The sequence below is a fragment of the Eubalaena glacialis genome, chromosome 8, assembly GCF_028564815.1.
Source record: "Eubalaena glacialis isolate mEubGla1 chromosome 8, mEubGla1.1.hap2.+ XY, whole genome shotgun sequence".
In the NCBI taxonomy this organism is placed as follows: domain Eukaryota; kingdom Metazoa; phylum Chordata; class Mammalia; order Artiodactyla; family Balaenidae; genus Eubalaena; species Eubalaena glacialis.
This window is the reverse complement of record NC_083723.1, coordinates 12,006,741-12,030,596: the sequence shown is the minus strand read 5'-3', so window position 1 is coordinate 12,030,596 and position 23,856 is coordinate 12,006,741. Positions and strand designations below refer to the sequence as shown.

At 41.8% G+C, this 23,856-nt stretch overlaps 1 protein-coding gene across 1 annotated transcript in view; it reads right to left on the bottom strand.

The window, feature by feature from the left end:
* GLI3 (GLI family zinc finger 3) overlaps positions 1 to 23,856 on the bottom strand; it is a 283,127-nt gene that overhangs the window by 72,725 nt on the left and 186,546 nt on the right. Inside the window, exons 5-7 of the mRNA XM_061197565.1 lie at positions 15,448 to 15,653; positions 11,776 to 11,922; positions 7,045 to 7,246 (exon numbers count right to left, since the gene is read on the bottom strand). Coding sequence (XP_061053548.1) covers positions 7,045 to 7,246; positions 11,776 to 11,922; positions 15,448 to 15,653 — 555 coding nt within the window. The remainder of the gene's footprint in view (positions 1 to 7,044; positions 7,247 to 11,775; positions 11,923 to 15,447; positions 15,654 to 23,856) is intronic.

The following is a 23,856-nucleotide window of genomic DNA, read 5'->3' as shown; positions in this document are numbered from 1 at the left end:
AGATCAATCTGTAAGTTCACATTTAATTATAGAAATGCTATATTAGTGGGGGACACTAAAAGTTCATACTGTAGAAGATCATTTGTTAAGATGTATTCAACCCTACTATACATATAGGCATTTCAAAGTTATTAATATTCAAGTCAAAAAGATAAAAACCAATTAAAATAGCATGCGAGACAAACCTGTAATGTATTTTAAAAACACTTCAGGAACTCTGCATATGGTGGAGGGTAAGAGGATGGGGGATGGGCTGGATAACTTAATACCAGTACAATAAATAAAGCAGCATGATGCGGGCTGCTGTAGTCCTTCATATTGGGAGGGCAGATAGAGCCAATTACAATATTGAAGAGATCTGTTTCTAAGTAAAAGTGAATTTAAAAAACTCGGGGTAATTCCCTGGCGGTCCAGCAGTTAGGACTCTATGCTTCCACTGCAGGGGGCACGGGTTCCATCCCTGGTCAGGGAACTAAGATCCCACATGCCGTTCGGCATGGCCAAAAAAGAAAAAAAAAATTGGAACTATAAGAAAGATGGCGAGAGGTTGGATCACCCAGCCACCGCATGCTTACAGGTAAAAGTTTCTGTTTTATTGTTTAATGACGTCAATCCACATGGCATTTACCCATTTTCTAAAAAAAAAAAAAAAAAAAATCATAGTTTTTCCTTAGAGCTGCATGGAACATCTCCTTCCACTGAGTCTCAGTGCTGGGGTTCCTCTGTGCTAATGTGGGGAAGGATGAGGGAGGTTGCCGGGAACTCAGCCGAAATGCTCATCATCAGTTTCCAGGTTCATCTCCAGGACCCCTCCCTGACCTGGAGGACGAGGCACGGAGCTGGGCTGGCCTGAGATGGATGAGAAAATTAAACCAGAGCAGAGCCCTGACATGGGTGGTCACAGGAAGGCCTGAGTCACAAAGGCACCATCTCTTACCCAAAGTGAAGAGGAGTGAAGAGTATGTGGCAGCTATAGATTCTTAGGAAATGTTTTAAATGTAAAATCAATGCTAATGACCTATAAACACACTTTTTTTCAACTGCCCTAGGTGGTCAGTTTTCTTCAGATGTGAATTTTTAAGACTTCCTTAAAAGAAACTCATGTGATGCTTTTATAATGTATTTCTTCAGGTCGGGCATTGGGATTAAGAAACTTCATGCTGCAGTCTAAATGTCCATCAACAAACGAATAAGTAAAGAATATGTGGTATATATACACAACGGAATACTACTCAGCAATGAAAAAGAATGAAATAATACCATTTGCAGCAACATGGATGGACCTACAGATTATCATACTAAGTGAAGGAAGTCAGAGAAAGACAAATATCATCTGATATCACTTATATGTGGAATATAAAATATGCTGACACAAATGAACTTATCTATGAAACAGAAACAGACTTATAGGCATAGAGAACAAACTTCTGGTTGCCAAAGGGGATAGCAGGAAGGGGGCAGGGGAGAGATAAATTAGGAGTTTAGGATTAACATGTACACCCCACTATATATAAAAGAGGTAAACAAGGACCTACTACATAACACAGGGAACTATACTCAATATCTTGTAATAACCTATAATGGAAAAGAATCTGAAAAAGAATATATATACACAAATGTGTAACTGAATCACTTTGCTGTATACTTGAAACTAACACAACACTGTAAATTAACTATACTTAGATAAAAGAGAAAAAAAAAAAAACTTCATGTTGCAATTAACCCAGTTTTCTATAGGCTGACGAATCCAATGATGCTATTTCCCTTTCAGTGTCCCATCTCTCCTAGTTCTTGCTCATGAAACCAGTACCGGACGTGAAGCCAGGCAACAGTCCACGCTGTAACATGAGGGCCCCAAAATTTCAGAAACTGGCTTCAAGAAAAGAGAGAGGAAGGGGGAGAAGGAGGCATCTAATCAAAACCAACTTTGTGGTTACTTTGTGGTTGTCGTACTAATGAGGTCGTCCACTTTCTGGTTCCAGCTGTGGAATTTACTGTACAACAGCTGCCATTCAAAGGAAGAACAATTCTTCCCAGTTTTGCAGAGAACAGGCCAACAGCCATTATCATCTGTATACGTGTCGGTATAGGGACACACACGCATACACGTGCTTCTATTGGAAAGGAAAAAAGTAAAGCTTCCACGTCCATCCATAAAAGCCCCCCGGGGCAAGTTCATTGGAAAACCCAGCAGCCTCGGAAGAAGTAATGAGCACACACATAAAGACCCACACACCCACCAAATGAGTTAAGTATCATCCCAATGTTTACACCGAGGCGTATGCACTCTTTCAATAATGCTTTGGACAAAAATACATTACGCTTTATAGGATGCAAGAGTCCTAAAAGGCTTTAAAAGCTGGGTTGCCACTAAACAGCCAAACAGACAAAACCTCCAAGAACATGAATAAGCAGGAACGCAGTCTCCAGTGAGATTTGGCCTGAAGCACCCAAATCATGTAACTGGTCAGCCATGTAGACATGGTCAGAAAAAGCGTCACCAATGTTTTAAAAACATCGCCAGACATTATTACATGCCTCTTATAAATAGCATTTCCTTCCAATCCTTTTAGTCGTACCTCCCATCGGAGGATTTTTAAGAGAGAAGGAAATAAGGGGCACAGAAGAGGAAATTCAGTTAGACCTGGCAGTTTCGCCCACGTAAGCAGTTGAGCGCCTTTGATTCAGCCCATGAGACTCCCTGGTCCTTTAAACAATGCAGCCTCACCGGGGCCTTGAAGGCTTCCTATGGTTCTGGGATCAGCGGGCCACGGCTGCTCAGTCTGGCCCTGCCCACCTCCAGCCTTGGGCTGATTGGAGGCCTTTCCCTTCCGTGAGTTCCCTGAGGACAGGAATCGTGTCTCTCATTCATCTTTGCAGCCCTCACGTCCTACACAGCAACCAGCACACAGTCAAGTATGCAGTCAAATATTTGGGCAATGAAGGAGTAACGGATTAAATGGAGGACTACCTCAAACCAATGGCCACACCTGGAAGTAAATGAAAACTATCCTTTTTAGTGAGGATTCATTATTTTCACTGATTCTAGGGGAAGAGAAGGTTGTCTCGTAGTTTTTAGAAGATGCAGTCAGAGAGTTTCAAGGACCCTGGTCATTTGGCTGTGGATTCATCTATTCTTTGATGTTTCCCACCCAAGTCATCTCGTGTTGTTTGTCCGACACGAATGAGTTGACTCATGGCAGGTAACAGCGCAGAGTCAGGCTGCTGTGGAGGCTGAGGTGATTCCTACCGTCCTCAGGAAGTGGCACTGGACCTGCCAGATGCATCCTTACTCCAGGGCCTGATGCCTGGGAGGGCTGATGCTGCGCAGGAGAAAAGACCCCTGCTCTCTGGTCCCCGGGCAGAGCTGGTCAGTGCCAGCCACAGAAAACACGCACTGACTCGTGAAGCTGCGCTCTGGGCACTCAGCTCTCATCTTCATTGAGATGTCTGTCCTGGCCGAACCAGACCTGAAACTACCAAGGATATGAAGCCATCTTCATTTTCGCCATTAAACCCAAAGTGAGAAAGCTGTAACTGGTGGGTTAGAAATGAATAGATTACTCATTTCTTCATTCCCTTTACTTTTGCTAGAAGATGGACGTTGAGGGTCAGTTGAAACACTTTCTCCTCTGATGGGAGCTCGATTTCTAGAGGAAGGTATTAGCAGAGGTCAAACTATTTCTAATTTAACGCCATTAACTGGATATTTATAATACTAGCCTTAACCAGAGAGGGTGGGGCTTACAGGCTGTATTTGATAAATGTGAATCAGCTAGTCTTAGACAGGAGTCTTCAGGGTGATGGAGAAGTTAAAACTTTTTGAGACAGTTAACTATTTCACAACATCCTTTTAAGTGCATGGAGTTATTTTTTTGAATGATGTTCTCAGTTATGATATAAAAAAGACTTTTGCTATACATTTGGACAATATGTTTTAATAAGTTAGCTGTAATCAAGTACTATGTTTTAAGATGTAGATAGGCTTTTGTGAATAAATATGTGCTTTATATGGAATTCTTATAGCAGTCTGAATTATTAAGTAAATACATAATCATAAGAACCATATACAAACTGAAGATGGACATTTGCTTTTTTATCCCTTTATTTTGTGTCCATCCCTCTGTATCTCCATATATCTATCAACCTATGGATATACGATATACTATCCGTATACACTATATATAATCTTCTGAAAGCCAGCATTATTCATCCACCACATGGAAACTTCCTTTTAATAAGGAGGGCGATTAGAATTCTAATGGCTCATTAAAGAGCTCCTTCATTTATTCACTCCAGAAATATTTGTTGAGTGGTATCAAGGTGACAGGGCACAGATGTTGTGAGGTGGGAAGTGTGGCCATGAACAAAACATACACAGTCCTAGACCTTTTGGCATTTGTATTCTAGTAGAGGGAGACATATAGCAACTACCAGATGAGCAAGTAAATAGGAGAATTTCAAACAGTGGTCCCTACTATTACCAGCCTCTTAGAGAACAGCATTTGAACTGGGATACACGTGTGAAGGAGACTTTTTTAGAAAACTGAATGTGTGTCATTACACACTGAAAAACATCTTTAGAAACTGACCCCATTACTATATGCACTGACAACACGAGAAGCAGATTAGGATTAGAAAACATGCAAGCGTGCAAGTCAAACGTATCTGGGGCAAATTAAAAAGCAGGGAATTGGAGGGCTGGTCCTCTTGCAAAGACCCTCCGTGCTGATGCACAAAACAAGAATAACACTACGCTTTCCAAAACTGCTGTCAGATGAAAACAGTGAGCGCATCTTGTGCCTACCGTGTCCCTGGGTACAAAGCAGAGATGAGATGCACTCCTGTATCTTTCCCTCTTGAGAAAGTTACCCTTTGTAGATTTCTTCATGCTGCTTCCTTTCCCGTCAGCCACCGGTCCTACCACTTACTGAGGAGTCCTCCAGTCGGTCTTTAGATTTCACAAAGTGAAACTTGGAACAGAGCAAGTGAAGCACTAACGCTACTCCAGCTAAAGGACTGGCGGGTGGTGCCGGTCATAATTCTTCTAATTATTGTACTGTTCCAGCAAGCCGATCTCATCTTGGGTTATCTGTATTACTTTATATGCATCAGAAGCTACATCTTATCCTAGCACACAGGGGCTGTGTATTGAAGAACAAGAGGTCAGATTGCAAGAGAGAAGACAGGCTGGTGAGGAGACAAGGCAAGAAAGACCTGTGTGCCCGACGGCCCTGGTCACCTGACTGCAAACGGGTCTCCTGGGGCCTGACTGGACTTAGGAATCTCTGCTTCCAGCTCAAATGAGAATAATCAGATCTGTGGTAGCTCCTCGGAGGCAGGAGACAATGATCATTCCAAGTCAGGATACTGACAGTCTCTCCAGGACTGGTACTAGATTACCTGGGAAAGATGAGGAGATGAGGAAACGGGTGAAGATGCTAGGACAGCACTGAGACTATCTGTGTACCGCTTTCTAATCTAAGTCCTGTAGAGGCTGTGAAAAGTCACGGTAGCTGGGCAGAGAGCAGAAGGGAAGAAAACACAAAGGAGAAAGGAACGCTCACAAAGTGATTCCGTGTGAATAGCATTCCTGTGAATTTCACTGTGTACCTCATTTCCACCACTCTGATGCTATGACTTCTAGTCAAGCCACATAATAATGATATGATTTCAGCAAATGGAGATAAGGTCGATGGCAATCTATGAGCCCGGGGAAATTTGCCCGGAGTGCAGAACAGCCAGCATGGTTTGGAGATGGGCGTACTTCCTCGGAGCCAGATTGGGGTGACCACGTTGTGGGTAGCACGGCCAGGCCCTGGTAGCTCATCCTCTGGATGGACCATCAGGGGCAGTTCTCCTGCGGCTCTGCCCGTGGGCAGGGGTCTTCATCCAGGCCCTGCCCATACACACCAGCTTTAATAAAAGGTACCCCTTTCCTCTACAGTGGCTGTCTTGTCTGTAGTTTACAAATGTGAAGACTGAATTTCAGAGCCTACAGGCAAGTAAGGTCTGCACAGCTGGTGGCAAAGCTGGAATCTGACTACAGTTTTGCCCGACTCCAAAGCCTACCTTCGTGACTACATCGGCTAATCCTGAAACAATCCCCTCTGTAAGTACGGACTGCTATCATACAAGCAGAGTTATTTGCTCTGTTCCGTGTTTCCACACTTTCCTGACCATATTAAAAGACAGATGCTGCAGAAAATGACATCATATCAACATGGGGATTTATAATATTTAAACGTTAACTTGCCTGCCAAGGAGGATTGCTGATAACTGAACAAGCAAAGAATTAAAACCGTAATGGAAACATTAAGGACAAAAAATAATGGTATTCCTCATTTCTAGTAAATATGGTATGTGACTATTGCTAACACATTTTTTTTTTCTGGACTGTTAGGGTTTCCCTAATATGTATATTCATCATGGAAGACCCATCAATTCCTTTAGACTAAAAACCCTTCTGTCCCCTTTTCTTTCTTCCTCCCAATGCACACTTTTCCCCCGTGAGACAAGACTCACGTCTGGTCTTTTTTCTCTTTTTTGGTCATGTCTCACGGTCTGTGGGACCTTAGTTCCCCGACCAGGGATCGAACCCACACCCCCTGCAGTGGAAGTGTGGAGTCCTAACCACTGGACCGCCAGGGAAGTCCCACGTCTGGTTTTTTGATTTCTGTCTCTGTCCTTGCAAGTGTGCCCAAATCAGGTACAAAGTTGGTTTTCCCTCTAGGCAACTATAACTAGTAAGAAGATAAAAAGATCGCCGTACTCACTGTCTCTAGGAAGGGGATTTCATTCCTGAATAACTACTATTTCTCTAAATGGGCTGCTAACTGATGTCTGCAAAATAATTCTTTTCAGCCCAATAATTGGCTCTGGAACTCATCGTAGTGAAACGTGACCTGCATCCGCATCCTGGGCCCTCCCCGGTGTCCTGTCGTAATCCTTCCTTGTAGGTAGTCAGTACTGCAAATGCAAGGTGCAGGCGAGCAGTGACGTTTTATTAAAGAAACACATCATGGATTTGGGGAAAATACATACCTGATTGCACTTGCAGATAAGTGGCCGTAGGAGCCACTTGCTGAAGAGCTGCTGCGGGAATTATTGAGAATGGTGACCAAGGAGTTGGGAGACGTCCTAATCATGGTCTGAAGGTCAAAGCTATGATCGGACAGTGGTGAAATGGACAGTGTACGTTTTCGGCTTGGCCTGGCTGACAGCCGGGGGCTGGGGAATCTGGTGCCTGTTGTATAAACAAAACAGAACCTGATTACCTGCGGCGGGACTCGGTACCCATTATCTGTTCCTACTACCCCGCGTGGAAGAAGTGAAGGATAAGAAGCCGGCGACTGGCATTGACAAGTACCTCTCTCCTCCCACTTGTAATCTACTGGGTACAATTGAGGAAATTAGGGAGAAATATTTATCTTCCAGGGGCTTACCTCGGGGGAGCTCTGTTTATTAATGTGCAGGCAAAATGATAAATTGCTAAACAAAAGGGAGAGACTTTTTATGTGTTCTCCCTCTCATTTCCAGTGATTTATGAATCTGACAGCTGCTTAGATATGCTCATCATTAATTCACCACCAGCGACAAAGAGTGGTTCCCACAGTCGCACCGCACTCCACCCTCCCCACCGCAATGCACACCGTTTTAAGGCAATGAGCTGAAGGAAAAAAATGAATTAAAGTATCCCAGGATTAAAAAAATCCAGCTTAGTTATGCCCGCATTTCCCCATGATTTCTGTAGTTATCTGATCCACAGAATACTTACGGCTTTACTGACAAGACTGAAAAATACGTTATCCTAAATTAATGGTTCTCGATGGGGGGGGGGGGCGATGTTGCCCCCAGGGGACATGTGACAACATCTGGAGATATTTTGGTTATCACAACTCACGGGGTGCTAGAAACATCTAGAGGCCAGGAAAGCTGCTGCACACCCGGGAATGGGCAGGGCAGCCCCCCGCCGCCATGAAGAATCATCTGGCACCCGTAGCGCCGAGATGGAGGAACGCTGCCCTAAATTCCCCATAATCTATACAGCCTAAGTCCCAAGAAACATTTAAAAGCTTGGGACGTGGTTTGTTTACAGATTTTCCAAGGTTGGGGGAGAAAAACCCTGCAAGCATTATAATAAGATAACATGAGTCAATTTTAAGCCTCTGGTTATTAGATCAATCAATCGATTAATTAATTCTCTGCATTTATAAGAGTTTTGAGACTTCAAGAAGATTCCACTGATGCAGTTCTATTCTGGAGGTTAGTAACTCACACTTAAACGCCTGCCAACTTAATACAATGCTTTTTACATGGAGAGTTAAAAATTAAATGTCCATTTGCCTTCAATTTGGTAGATGGTAGAGATTTGAATTAGGGCAGAGCTATGAATGTGGCCCACAGGCCCACTCCTGCCTTTTCTAAGGTCACATTTACATTACAGAGTCATCAAACTAAAGTTTAAGGACAGAATGAGAACATAATACCACTAGGTAAGAGGAAAATCAAACATGATTACTTTTAAGAAATAACAGAGGGTTTCTATTTCAAAGCATGGGTACACCTGCTTACAGGGACATGGCAATTTTGGGGTCCCCAGAAAACTGAAGTAGAAGTTAAGCCTTCTTTATAGAAAAAAGTCTAGGCACTTGGTCTCCAGAAAACTCATTGGGAATATTTTCTTCACCAGAGATGGACCTTGATACAAGATAACAATCCAACATATGCTTTGAGATAATTTAATGAAGTGTAACAGATGAATATGAAAGACTCTATAGATAATATTACAGCGATGAATAGATATACTTTATAGTGAATAAAAAATAAATCACAAATTGCAACTTAGTACCATCCATGTATATAAAACTGGAAAACCAATTTGAATGACGAATGTGGTACCTACTCAAAGCTTCCTTTCCGGCACATTGAAAATTGAATTTCTTCATTTAGAATAGTTTCATTACCAACCTGATTTAGGCCATGTTCGTACAAAAATAACAGTCCCACTATGTTCACAGCTCTTAGTGTTTAAACCAGCATCTTACTTTTATTATGGCATCTGCCTTACACATAAATGTCTCATCTTTACTCACTATGAGAGGCTAATTTCATCATAAAAGTTTTTCAATGAAGAAATGCATTCCACTTCCAAAGGATTCCAAGGACAAACCAGACTTCTGGTCAGTTTCCATATCATCCTCAAGGGTAACCATTCTAAGTGGGATTCAGTGATCCCTGGCAGAGTTAGAAGTAACAGGACATTCCAGATAGAGCTGATTTCCTGATTTTCTAAAAAACACTAAATAGATAAGGAGGCTGTCTGAGGGCTATAAAACACCAGAGGCCTATATCCCCATCACATCATCCAAAGACAGAGCCCAGGGCCTGGCTTCATCCCTTCCATGGAAGCCTCCAGGTTGCCCAGGGCCTGGATGGTCCGGCTCCTCTGATTTTCCCTCGAAGATGGGTACTTATTTAAGTCAGTTTCCACCCGTATAAATAGTGTGGTTTTCATGAGTGTCTAGGATTTCTCTAGGATATTCCTTATAGGGATTACTTGCTCTCCTGTCTTTAAAGGTCACTCGAATCCCAAAAGGTAGAATTAGAGCCATAAAACAGACTTGTTCATTCTAATGTGCAACACATAAATACTCTATCCTGAAGCTGGCTGAAACCCAGGTAGGCCCATTGTTGGCACATTTAAAAGTCAGGTGCTCATCTGAATCCAGTTTATTGCCGTTTCTGCCAATGGAAGGGTCCTGAAGATGTGTAACAGTGGGTCAGAATGACCAGCTCCATCCCAGTTTGCCTCTGGTTTTGCTACTGCAGAGCCAATGTAGGAATTTAAAGTCATTTCATTCCTCCCTTGAAAAAGTCTCCTATGATTTAAATTTAAAACATAACATTCTGGTTATGTTCTATTAAGCTAAATGCTATTTCAGCTATTTTAGAGGGCAGGGATATAGTACTTTACGCACTTTCCAACCCTTTATTATGCTCTCCCCAACCCCCTAACAACGAAGCATAGAAAGAGAAAGTTGTCAGCATTTGGGGCAGTGACTTGGGATCATCTGTTGAAGGGAACTGCTAAACTACGAGGTGTGGATTTCAAAACTGCTGAAAGAGAAGTGGCCCAGTTCTTCACTGATCATACGACTTCCTTCTTAAATCTAAGCCCGAGCATTCTTACTGTTCCAACACAGATCTCTCCAATCTGGCTTTCTGTTAATTGTTTTGTTTCTCTATTCTAATAAAAGATTCTGACAAAGAAAAAGGAGGTTTCTTTTTATGTGATGAATGATAGGACATCTAAATTCCTAGTTAATGACAATCAATTTACCACATACTCTGGCAAATTAAAATGCCTTTAATTAGTTTTTACAAAGTAAAAGGGTAGCTTCATCCTTTATTTAGATAAAAACCGCCATTGCCTGACTAAACACATTCTCATCAAGTAGAGAAGGTAATATGGGCTGACCTTTCAAGGATTCTCTCTTATTTTAATTCTTTATTTGCAGATTTTTAAATAACTAATTTGCATAATAACACTCAACTTTTTTTTTTCCAATAATCCCTAATTGAAACGTGGTTATGATGAATCTGAAATGGAAACTCTCTCTTCTACAAAGCAGAAAACAAAATCCCTGCGGAAGACGTAACACATTTCTCTTACTCTGTGTGTGGTAATGAGCTCCCCATTGGAAACCCACCCAAGCTGTGTTTGTATGTAACACAGCTAAGTTAGTTCATGACAGTAAGGGGACCAAGGCTGTAGATTTTATGCCCTGTGGACCAATCATTTTCTCTCTCTTCTAAATCTGAGAACTGAATTATCAACCACTAATAGAGAGTAGACCAAGGTCCACCCATTGTCACAGAAGAATCCAAACAGACCCTACGTGGAAAATCACAAATTAATCGCTGCTACTAGAAGAAACAAACAAAACCTCGAGCATATGTCCTACTCAAACTCACATTGTCATCATATTCAAAGGGTTTCGTTATGTACACCTTGGACGATGTTTCAGGTTCACTTCCTGGCACCTGGCAAATGGATGTGGACTTAAAGAATCCGAATAAATAAGAACTCTTGGATGTTCTGAAAAACGATAATCATAGGCTCTTGTTTATATGTCTAGAGAAGTGACACAAAGGACTTATCATAAGCCTTGAGGGACCCACAAGAAAGTGATATAAAGTACAACCAATGATCCCATTTTCTTCCACTGTTAGGTAGAGGGCTAAAAGTAGCCCTTTCCGATGTGGAAATGTTTTTATTTTTCCTATGTAAAAGGTCTCAATGAGATAGATTTTTTTTAATGTAAAGAAAACATGTGGAAAATAAGAAAAAAATAAATCAATGAAACATGTAAAACCAAGTATAGGTCTCTTTTTTAGTTAATTTATAAAGCATAAAATCTACAAAACCAAGGAATGACTGGATGAAGCACATTCATCTAATCAAACACGTTCCCTTATTCTGCTACCAAGACAATCAGGGCTGACTAGTTTTTTGTGTATCTGCCAAATTACAATCACCGGTATCTTCCAGTTCATTGATATGAACCGAGTTAAGCGGGAGTCTCAGGATGGCCACATCTGTGGAAGCTTCCTGGGAAACCAAGGCCACCAGAGCCCCAAATATTGGTGGTTCCTCCTCCTCCTCCTCTAGTTTGAAAAGTTAGGTAATCAACCCATCTTTGTATCTTCCTCTCCCTTTCATGAGTTAGCTTGGCCACGCCCAGGACTACAGAAGAGGGCCCCGCCACTTACTATCCATGGCATGAAGATACTCCATGTGGATGGCCCCTGCGCCGGCCGTGGCAGCAGAGGGGATGATGTCTGCATAGGGACTGCGCTGGCCGGCTAACAGAGCCATCTGATGATAGTATTCTGCTGGGCTGACTCCAGCGTGGGGGGCTGGATGGAAGAGGAGACAAGAAAACATGGTTACTAGTTGAAAGAAGGCCAAACCGAAGTTTTTCCTGAGACATCCCAAAGTCCATTTGCCATCAGCCATTCCTTTTGTGGGTCTTTCTAGGAAAACTTCCTTAACTCAAATTGTGCTTTCACTGAAGTCTCCCAGATATCGTTGGTTTGAAAATAAAACAGAAGGAAAAGAATAGAAAAAATAAAATACATGATAAAACTTTCGAGGTTAGTTTTAAGAATCACCAGGAATGCCAAATGATTAAATTGTACTGGGTTGGCCAAAAAGTTCGTTCAGCTTTAAGTAAAAATAAAAGACATTCTTCATTTTCACGGAGAACTTTACTGAACAACGTATTCATTAACCAAACGAACTTTTTGGCCAACCCAATATATGTGTGCATGTATCTGTACACTCATTCCCCTATTTTGCTCCCCAAAATGGAAGTGTCTTGGGAAGATCCCACATGCCGCGGAGCAACTAAGCCCATGCGCCACAACTACTGAGCCTGAGCTCTAGAGCCCGTGAGCCACAACTACTGAGCCCGCGTGCCACAACTACTGAAGCCCGCGCACCTAGAGCCTGTGCTCCTCAACAAGAGAAGCCACTGCAATGAGAAGCCCGCGCACCGCAACGAAGAGTAGCCCCTGCTCGCCGCAACTAGAGAAAGCCCGCGTGCAGCAACAAAGACCCAGTGCAGCCAAAAATAAATAAAATAAATAAATGATCTTAAAAAAAAAGTGTCATATCAAATCACTGTATGTTCACATTTATTTTTCCACATTTCTTACAGTAGTAAACAACTTAGATAACCATGACGTCCTTCACAACATACTTAACATACATCCCTAAGCCTTCTGGCAGGAGCGTCTGAGTCAGCTCTCAGGAGCTGAAGGACCCTGGGCCACGAGTGGAAAAGGCAGCACAGCTGGCTTTAATAACACATGACGGTGGCAAGCTGCAATTTTGTGTTCCATAATTTTAAAGCTCTTTTCTTGCTCTTTTTTTCATTACAAAATCAAAAAGAAATACACCTATCAATCTGGAGCAATTTACTGGCAAGCGTCAGCTCTATAGCAGTGGGATAATGATCGGTTTCCGCATGCCAATTTATGTGCCAAAGCTGCAGGACGCTGTAGCAGTTCTGAGGGTGGTCTCCAAATACACTAAGATCTGGATGCAAATCCCAGCTCCACCTCTTACAGCTTCACAGGAAGTTGCTGGGAGCAGTGAAGGCAATGGTACATGGAAAGTGCTTAGCACATAGCATTCGATCAATAAAAGCTAATTTTATCATTATGATGTAGAAACACTAGCATTCTAGTGATAGGTCTGTGTAGGCTTTACATTTGTGTCCATATACTTTTTAATTTTTTTATTGAAGTATAGTTGATTTACAATGTTGTGGTAGTTTCAGGTGTACAGCAAAGTGATTCAGTTACACACACACACATATATATTCTTTTTCATATTCTTTTCCATTATAAGTATTACAAGATATTGAATATAGTTCCTTGTGCTATACAGTAGGTCCTTGTTTAATTTATGTATAGTAGTGTGAATCTGTTAATCCCAAACTCCTAATTTATCCCTCCCACCCCCTTTCCCAAACCATATGTTTGTTTTCTATGTCTGTGAGTCTATTTCTGTCTTGTAAATAAGTTCATTTGTATCCTTTTTTTAGAGCCCACGTATAAGTGATATCATATGATACTCGTCTTTCTCTTTCTGACTGACTTCACTTAGTATGATCATCTCTAGGTCCATCCATGTTGCTGCAAATGGCATTATTTCATGCTTTTTTATATGTGTCCACATACTTCTCATACATCATAAAGATAGAGAGATATATACAAAAATCATAGACCACAAGAGACAAATATTAGTGACTTGACTTGGGTATTAATTGGACTCCTGAGAAGCAGAACGACCAATCAGAGAATGTTTTAGTCATACTCATCATCAAATACTATGGAAAGCAGATGACAAGATGTTTTAACTAGAGGTACCAACTTCAGTGGCCCCACTAAATGTCCAGAAGCCAGGCACCATTCCAAGCCCATCGTCAGCTGACCTCCCTACCCCTCTCTCCCTCTGTTCTTATTAGTCACTTCCATGAACCCCCAAGCATTCCATGGAGGTGACTTTCCATTTTTCCCACTAGAAAACCAAATCCAAAGCAGAACGAACTCCAATCTCACTCTTTTACAGTTTTATTTTTAAAGTGCGAATCTTGTCGAAATGGCAAAACTTCTTCATTAGGTACCTTACAAGTATATTCACTGCATTGAATCAGAGGGAAAAGAGTGAGCCAGCAGCTATTGCTGGAGCACAGCTTCTCGTATGAATGAGTGGATATTTACTGAAAAACCTCAGGAAGCTTCCATCTACTATCCCCACCATGCACAGCCAGCCTCGGGAAGCGTCTGAGTGGAGAATGTGGACCGTGCTGCCCGGTGAGACGGACTGCATAGTGTGTCTCTGTGCCCCAACACAAGCATCAGCGATCTGTGGTTTGCTGCAGAGAGCTCATAATCCTCTACCTGTCATCAGTACAGCTTATGCCATCCTGGACCTTAACTCAGATGCTAGCAATTGTGGGCAAGTGAGTTTGTATACGTGTGTGTGAGATGGGAAATGCTCTTCCTGAACCAAAGGAGCATTTTATCATTGGGCACTTGTGTAATGCACAGCTCCAATTTAAAAGAGTCAGGTGACAGGTCATTGGGAGGCCAACAGAACAACAGGAATTTGGTGCTTTGGAGCTGAAGATGAACATCAAGTATAAGAGGATTAAAGTCAACGTTTGTTTCTTGTCCCACCGCATCCCTCTTGCAGTGTTCATTTGGTCAAGGACAGAGGGCACATACAACAGAGCTGGCCCATCATGTTCTCTAAGACCTTGCAGCTCAGAGCGTGGTCCCTGAAGCAGCAGCACTGACGTCACCTGGGAGCTTCTCAGAAGTGCAGAACCTCAGGCCACACCTGGACCCACCCCAAACGGAATAGTATTTTATCACCATCCCCAGGTGATGCCTATGCGCACCGGAGTTTGAAAAGTGCTGCTCCAATGGACACATCTGTATACATGTGTCCTTCAGACATGCAGAACAGAAAAGTGTTCATCAGAGGGTGAGCAAAATGTGCTGGTTACACGTGCACAACGTGGGAATGGCAACAGGGCCAGTCTAAATATATGTGAAGCCACAGAACAGAGCAGTGAATGAGCGCAGGATTTGGGCATCAGTGCATTCTGGTTCTGAGTGCCACCTCTGCCACTTACTAGCCAGTGAACCAGGTTGCAAGTTACTTGGACCCTCTGCCCTTATCCTCACCTGAAAATGGACATAATATCCCACCCTCATGGAGGTGTCATAAGGCTGCAATGAAAGCACGTAATCACATCACTTAGCACAGCGCCCGGCACACGGGACTCAAGAAGCATCAGTTACTCTATGCCACGTTCCAGAAGAGGCATGATGTATGGAAGCAGAATAGGCTGGTCTGAGACTCACCATCTGTGGGGCTCAGCCCACGGGCGGCCGAAATCATGGAGAGGGACGGGCTGCTGTGCAGGGACCGGATGTAGTCCATGTAGGGGTTGATGTAGGGATGCGGAGGGCTGAAGGGGGACTCAGAAGCTGCAGCGGGATTCCGATGCGGGGAGATCCTGATGAAGGGCAGGTCGGAATACGTGGGGCTACTAGATAAGGCAGAAGGCCTAGGTAAAAAGAAAAGCAGACACAAGAGGTACGCATGAGACCAAGAGCTCCGTAGGCAGAGGCTGTCTGTGAAAGAAAATAAGTAAGATTTTACGTGAACTCAAGGCGTCTTGGGGGAAAGAAGATCAGGCATACACATTTCCAGTACTAGGACCTTAAGATCATGGTGACATCGTGTAGGTAGAATGCTACTATGCAATTATTTGGGCAAAGAAAATGGACCTTTGAGAAATTTTCTGGCACTCAGAATATAGGAAAATAAAGCCTTTGGTTTTCCTCATGAGAAGAAATTCTAAACAGGCACCTGAGCTTAAAGTAGTTGCTGCGATTCTATTTTCCATTTGACCTGAATGTTAATTTTAGCATCGAACTTCTCTCTCACCATCATGGTACTGCATTAAAAAAAAAAGAAAGAAAGAAAGAAAAAAAAAGAAAGGAAGGAGGGAGGGAGGAAGGAAGGAAGCTAGGATGGAAGGAAGGAAGGGAGGGATGGAGAGAGAAAGAAAGGAAGGAAGATTCTTCTGGTCTGGGAGTCTGAGCATGTACGTAGTAGAGATGCCTACAAATAAGAAAAGAGACTCATTGCAAAAGTGTGTAAGAAACATGAAATTGACACTCTATACATAGGTGCTCCAGCTTTAGTGTTCTGGGTCTTGAGGTTGTGAGCAAAACCAGTTTCACAGATATGGGTTTCCCTGTTTTGAAGGCAGCCCCCCTTCTCCGTGAGCAACAGCCCTGGGGAGGCAGCTTCCTCTCATACTCAGTGAACAATCCGTAATGAAGTGCTCCTGGGGTCAGAAAGTTGGAAAAGATCAGGGTTTTTGATCAAGCTCATGGCTTAGTTATAATGAGCAAAGGTAGAATGTAAGCTTTTGGCTGATGAAAATATAAATTCTAAGGCACCCCTTGCTGCCCACCATATCTCATCCACTCCAGGGAATTCCCTCCCCAGAGCCACCCCCAAGCCCCGGGGACAGGCATTTCTAGAACGGCCAGTCTGTGGAACCCCCCCCTCGCCGCTCTGTTCCTCCTCTAATAGAAAACGTTTTGTGTGGATAATCCAGTGAACTGGCTCTGACAGGCTACACACTTGTACTTTCCCTTTTTTCATTCACAGAGAATATGGCCATAAAAAGGCGAGACCGTGATAGAGAGGGATGTTCTGAAAACTGCAAGCTCCTCTTGTGGCGCTGGCTTTAAGAGTGAAAGGAAAGGGAGGAGAAACACATTTTCTCATCCCGCCTCCCAAGCAAAGGCACAGGCAGCTGCAGCTGGGCTCTGGCACCCAGCCCCGTCAGAACAGCGTCCTGGGAGAAGCCAGCCTCCAAGTGCACAGAGCAGGCACTGAGTTAAATGAACCCAAAGCTCAGATCATGAATCTTCTCAGTAGAAAATCAAAGAGGTTAAAACACACGGGAGGGAGACGATTTTCTTACTTGTTCCTTCTTACTCTTTTTTTTCATTTTGAACTTAAAAAAAAAAAGAGGCTTTTTATTTGTTCTTCAGATGTCACTTTGGGTGAAATAAAATAAAAATCCAGAGTTTTCTAAATTTACATGTGGTTAGAGTGAGAAGTCACCACCTGAAAATAGCTATTTCTTTTCCAAACAACTTGAGGCTTTCCATACCCACTCAGAAATTAGTAAAAATTCCTTGTTCTTAAATAGAAATTGGCAAGACCTATTAGTCTATCCTATTTTAGCTCTTTACTACAAAATAAGTTAGCTCTGTGTCACTGGTTAAATCTGATGCTCCATTTAGACCTGTCACTACCTTAGAGCACACCAGACGTTCAAATTCATTCATTCATTTTCCACCAGAAAGGAAAATCAATCCTTCCAATCCGATTCGAAAGTGATTATTATGAAGTAACAGGCTCCTTTGCAGATTTATGATGAGAGACAGGTGCCGCAGAAATGTAAAAAAGCAGACATTTCAAGAGATCCATGAGATGATACCTCCTAGACAAGCTTTTCTTAGGATCCACGAGAAACTCAGGCTGAACATTATGAACTAAAAATCAGTGAAGCAATGACATTGCTAATTGGTTTCTTCGTTAGGCAAAAAATTGGAACCTGTAATTTGTCTCAAATTCTAGAATTGAGAATGGTAGTAAGAATATTCCCAGAAGCCTAGATTCCATTGAAGAATCATGGATGGAAAAAAAATCAGCACTTAGAACAACATGAAGATTATAGATGTCGGGCTGGGGTACTCACCAGTCCCAAAGAAGCAGGGATGCCAGGAGACGGCTGATGCTTTTCTCTCCTCACAAATCTGTGGATGCCTGATGTCTGCCTCCCCCCTTTCACTTTCATTTGACCTGTTCTCACAGGAAGACTGAAGATAGCTATTCCATGAGTAAGGAATCAAGATCCGGACACATCTTCCCCAGCAGGAATGCCCAGGCTCCATCCTCCCTTCCACACCAGTGAGAAGCAACAGCAGAGAAGAGGATTGGTCCCTCCAGGATTTGGAGACGAAGTCAGGAAACTCCACGCACTCTGGTGAATGTCACACCCATGCCTGTCCCTCCCCTCCAGAGGTGATGCTGGGAAGATATGCAGTCACCTATTTCTCAACGAGATGGTGGGACATGCTTTCAAACAGGAATGCAACTAAAAAAGCCGCAAGATATCAACTGCCCTAAAGAAAAGAACCATCTAGTCGTCAAAGGCCAGCCATCCCCAGGATACAACAGGAAAATGTTTAACGAGGGTCATTCAGGGAAGGGTCATCAGGAATTCTGGGGACAGTTGAGTCAGACCATCAGAGCAGTGGTACGATGGGAGGGCTCAGGGCTGAAGGCGAACCGACGTGGATGGGACAGCAGCTGTGTGACCTTGGCCGTGATACTCACCCCCTTCTTGTCCTAAATAGTCCAGTGGGGAGGATACCTACCTCTTGGGAGTCTTGGCAAGTGAATATAACTAAAGCCTCATGTACTGAGCCTAGTATCTAATAAATGCTGAATACGTGCATACAACTTATTTCACAAACTATACTAATATATTCCACTCCTAATATATACACATATACAACAGAGGCAAATGTATATATGTACATATATACTCATACATACACATAAACACACACACGCATATTAGGGATGGCAAATATAGCATACTATGTGATTTTCAAACAGTGAAATATTGGAACCCTTTTTTCAAAGCAAATCGTATGGTGGAAACACACCTGTCTGCTTTGTTCCCCAACCTGTCAGTATCCCGGGAGCATCTCCTTGGGTTTCCCAGGACCTCCACTCAAAATCATAAAACCACACAAGGTGGTTAAGAACATGAACTCAGTTATCATTAAATGCGAGAGCTCTGAAGGAACCGGACTTGGACTCAGGCTCATCCCCGACTCTGTCACTGAGGCGTGTTTCCTTATACACAACATGGAACAATGACAGTTCTCTGCCAGGGCTGCTGTCACCACCGGCACAGGGCACTCAGTAAATGGTGATGGCCGCTGACGTTCTTGGTGGTTGTCACGACCATCCAACAACTTTTTTGTGTGTCACCTGTTTGCAGTTCAGCACACAAATGTCCAAATAGCAAGACTTTTGGAGACTGGTGTTCCCATTTCCTTGCTGTTCAATTTCTCACTGAAAGTTGATGACTTATTCATTCTGTCTCCAAATCAGGCTCTTGTGAGTTGGGCTAGCATGACCCTTCTCTAGCACTAAAGACTGACAAAAATGGCTTTCTAAGTCATCAAAGCTGAGCACCCAGCCTGGAACTACAACGGCCATGGCAGCCACCTGACATGGATGTAAACATACATAAACCACAATTTTTCAATAAAGCTGCTTTTGACCTTACCTAACAGAGTCATTTCCAAATTCTTGGCATCTAGATCATCTATCATTTATTTTGCTTTTAACTGTAAAGCAAATCTGAAAGGGAAGACTTTATATTTAATAGGCAGATGTGTATTCACTGCTGGAAGAAAGAGCCATTCAAGTTGACGGCCAGAGGGGTGAATTCTACTGAAGAAAGAAGAGGTGGGAAATGCGAGGAAGGCAGTCACCAAGTTTTCCATATAAATGACATATATCATTTCACAAACTATCCTAAAGTTGACCTGGTAAATATTTGTCAAGCTTGCTCAACATCTTCATTTGTGGATTACAGGAGCACGAGGAAAAAAAATTATAGGTGTCACTTTCTCGGTTTATATTTTTAGTAGATACACACAGAGATTGAATTGAAGATTACTGTTGACCTCTCATGACTTTCTCTGCCTTTGTAGCTTTCAGTTCTCTCTTTTCTGGGGTTGTACGTGGCTCCGTGGTTGGAAGGCAAACACAAACCACGGAGGAAAAAAAACAGACAACAAACAAACATTCCGGGAAGAACACCGAAATTTAGAACTGCTCCAAGAACAGGGATCCCATGCTATTTATTTTGTAGCCAAAGAGTATAGAAATAGGCCTGTGACCCCCTCAAACTAAATCATAAAACTGCTGTCTAGGAAAAAGATGCCCAAGCTGTAGAGAGTTGTCTGGGTGGCCAGAGCATCACCGAGGGGAGGAGCTATGGTTCCATGACCTCTGCATCTTGGCTCACGCATTTAATACCCCGGCCTGCCCACCAGGGATAACGTCCCCTATACTGCTTCCACTTCTCTGTCTTCCCAAGGCCATGAAGACCCAATGCGTGGCTGTCATTTTGTTTCCGTATCGCCCAATGGATAAATGAAGTATAGCTTCAGACAAGAAAGCAGGTGGGGGTTATTTTTATGTTCTCCCCAAAGACAATAAAGTAATATAAAGCTTGTGTTTGTTTGCGGAAATAATTTAACTTTGGATTAATCCTTTTATAAGGTCATGAAAATAGATTACAATGAAAAGAGTAGAGGATTCTTATTAGAGCCTTTTAAACATTATACTATGATACACTTAAAAACCAAAAAACATGTATTGCAGAGAATAACTGGACTTCTTAGTTAAAATGAAATATCATTATATAATCTAATTTGTTACTGCCTTTTCATCTATCTTATTGGGTTACTAAAATGCCAAGATTAAAATCACAGTATTCCATCACTTGCATTACCCATTATGAGAGCATTAAACAAGGTTTATAGGCTGGATTATTACAATTCGCTTTCATGTTGCTTGGAACACTGGAAATGTACACATACCCCTTGCATTCTGCGGTATGCATGAGAGCTTCAACTACCAGAAGACCGAGATGCTGGATTATTTTTTTTTCTACATAGCAAGTTAATTTTTGTTTAATTTTGTTCTTTCCATAGAAAGTACACACTCTTCATATTCAAGTAGTGGCTTAACAGACAACAAAGGGGAGCTACCCCTTATAATGTATTTTTAATCAACTAATTAATTACTTAATAAGCACAGTTTTAATAAACCAAAATTTGTAACAAAAAATGTTGCTTTCCATACAGCGACAGAAACAAATAACTAAAATGTCCATGGCTAATACACTAGACATCGCTGGAAATTTGCATAGTCCTGAACTTGGTCTTTTTCTCTGTTCAAGGTGAGTTTTCAGATAACTGCTGCCCCAGAATAATCATGTGCCCCTGCAATGTACACATGGGTGTGCTGGTTATTTCCCACTTGCCAGCCTTCACCCCGGAACCTCTGCATGCCCTGAAGGCTGGACTTTGTGGTCTGAATCAGCAGGCTCACTTTCCCTCTGGATTCCACTAAGCAGATGCAATGGCAGGAGCTGGCGGCACAGGGGAGAGAAGTCAGGGTATCAATTCCCCGCACTTCCTTTCACTAGCTACAGTTCTGCTGGTGGCGTTCCTCCCCGCAAGGCCCCCGCTCCCCAAGTGTGACCCCTCTTCCTTGGCTCTAGCCCTCACTGCCCTTGACCTCTGACCGCACCTTCAGGCTAGGGCTGGTAACCTCCTCAAACTTTTGCTAGTCCTGGAGGCTTTACTATCACTTTCCGAGCCCTTAACCTTGTCCACACCTCTGTAAATATCTGCTCCATGGAACTGCCAGAAAACTGCTAGCTGATAAGATGGTTCCGTTTCAAATCTCATTTTCATCTCCTCTGCAGCTAAAGAATATTTCCCATGAATTTTTAACTGACCTAGGCCTTTTACAAATGTACCATATTGGATTTCAGTTTTGTAAAGCTACATGTATAACCACACAGATGAATATTTCAATGAGATGTTCATTCGATATACATTTTATTGAAAATACATTTACTAAGAATCCATTATGATTTTAGCACTTTGGGGGATTTCAAGAAACATAATATATGGTCATTTGGTCCCTGCTCTCAAAGAGTTTATAGTCAAATGGGGGGAGGTGAAGGCACACACACATGAAGTGTATATAGAACAAGTATTATCTGTTGGGTCAAAATGCATCAACAGGAGGCTTCCAGGATGCAGCCTTGTTATGTAAAATATGCAGCATGAACTGTGCTACCAAGAGTAGATAAGATTTGGATAGAAGTAGCCACTGAAGGTGAAGGGACATCACTTAATGTACACATTAATGCTAAGATGCTGAATATTTTCTTAGAGGGAGAATTCAAGGGCTATGGTTGATTTCTTTAACAGAAAAAAAAAAAAAAAGAGAGAGAGAAATATTTGTTTTAATGGGGAAACACCATTTCAAGGGATTTGAGAATGACCTTCTTATTTTTATTTCCTATTTATGTCTAATTATAAAAGGAATTTATATCCATGAATTGAAAAGTTGAGATTATTTTAAAAAACAATAGTTGTTCCCTATATCCAAGCTATTCAAATCTAGCCAACATCAATATTTTAACGTAGATACTCCAGTATTTATTTTTTGGCAAATTATTTTTTTAATCTTAATTTGCTGCTCAAATTAAATCCATAATGAGTTATCATTAAAAACCCACTAGAATGTTATTACAAGATATTGAATATAGTTCCCTGTGCTATACAATAAATCCTTATTGCTTATCTATTTTACGTTACTAGTTTATATCTGTTAATCCCATACTCCTAATTTATCTCCCACCCCTTTCCCCTTTGGTAACCACAAGTTAGTTTCCTATGTCTGTGAGTCTGTTTCTGTTCTGTACATAAATTCACTTGTATTATTTCTTAGATTCCACATATAAGTGATATCATATAATATTTATCTTTCTATGACTTAAAATAATCAGAAAAAAATATAATAGATAACTGAATCACATTGCTGTACACAGGAAACTAACACAATAGTGTAAATTAACTATGCTTAAATTAATTAATTTAAAAAAAACCCACTAGAATGGTTAAACTTAAAAAGACTGACAGCACCAAGTGTTGATGACAATTTGGAGCAACAGGAACTCTCAAACGACCTGAGTATAAGCTGGTGCAACCTCATTGGAAAACAGTTAGGCATTATCTATTCAAACAGATGCACACCTTATGATCCAGTAATTCCTCTCCTTGGTGTATACTGTACAATACTGTGTACACACGTGCCACAATATACTAGAATATTCAGAGCAGCATTATTCATTCATGTTAAAACTGGAAACAACCAAATATCTATCAACAGTAGACTGGGCAAATAATTCATACAATGAAATAGTGACTAGCTATGAAAATGAACAAACTATAATGTGGAAAAATCTCACAAACATAATGTTGAGGAGAAGAAGCCTGGTACAAAAGAATATAATATACTGTATTATCCCATTTATATAAAGATCAATAACAGACAGACCTAAACATTGGCATTGGGATGGTTGGGATAATGTTTACCTTTTGGTAGGTTCTTGGGGGGTGGTGCCCGGGGAGGGCTTCTGGATACCAGTGATTATTATAGTTCTAGACTTGGTTAGTGGTGAGAGGTTTTCACTCTGTGATAACTCACAATAATTCATTGAGCTATTTGTGTATATTCTGTATACTCTTCTGTCTGTGTACTATTTATTACCAATTTTTAAGAAAAGAATATATGCATTTGATTTGTGTCAACTATAACAATATTTTCCACAGTGATTTCAAACTGTTCCTATCAAGTCCAGAAAATCAAATAGATGTGCACTTGTATTTTTCAAAATTTGAAAAATATTGCTTAAAAAAATACCATAAATAATAACATGATATTTACCACTATTAAACAAAGATGGTCTAGTTGACACATTAGTCTCAGTTCAAAGGAAACTGTGGAAGATAGGCTTCTGTATATTCATTTCGGGGGAGGAAAGGTCCAGCGAAGCCAATCAAAAGGAG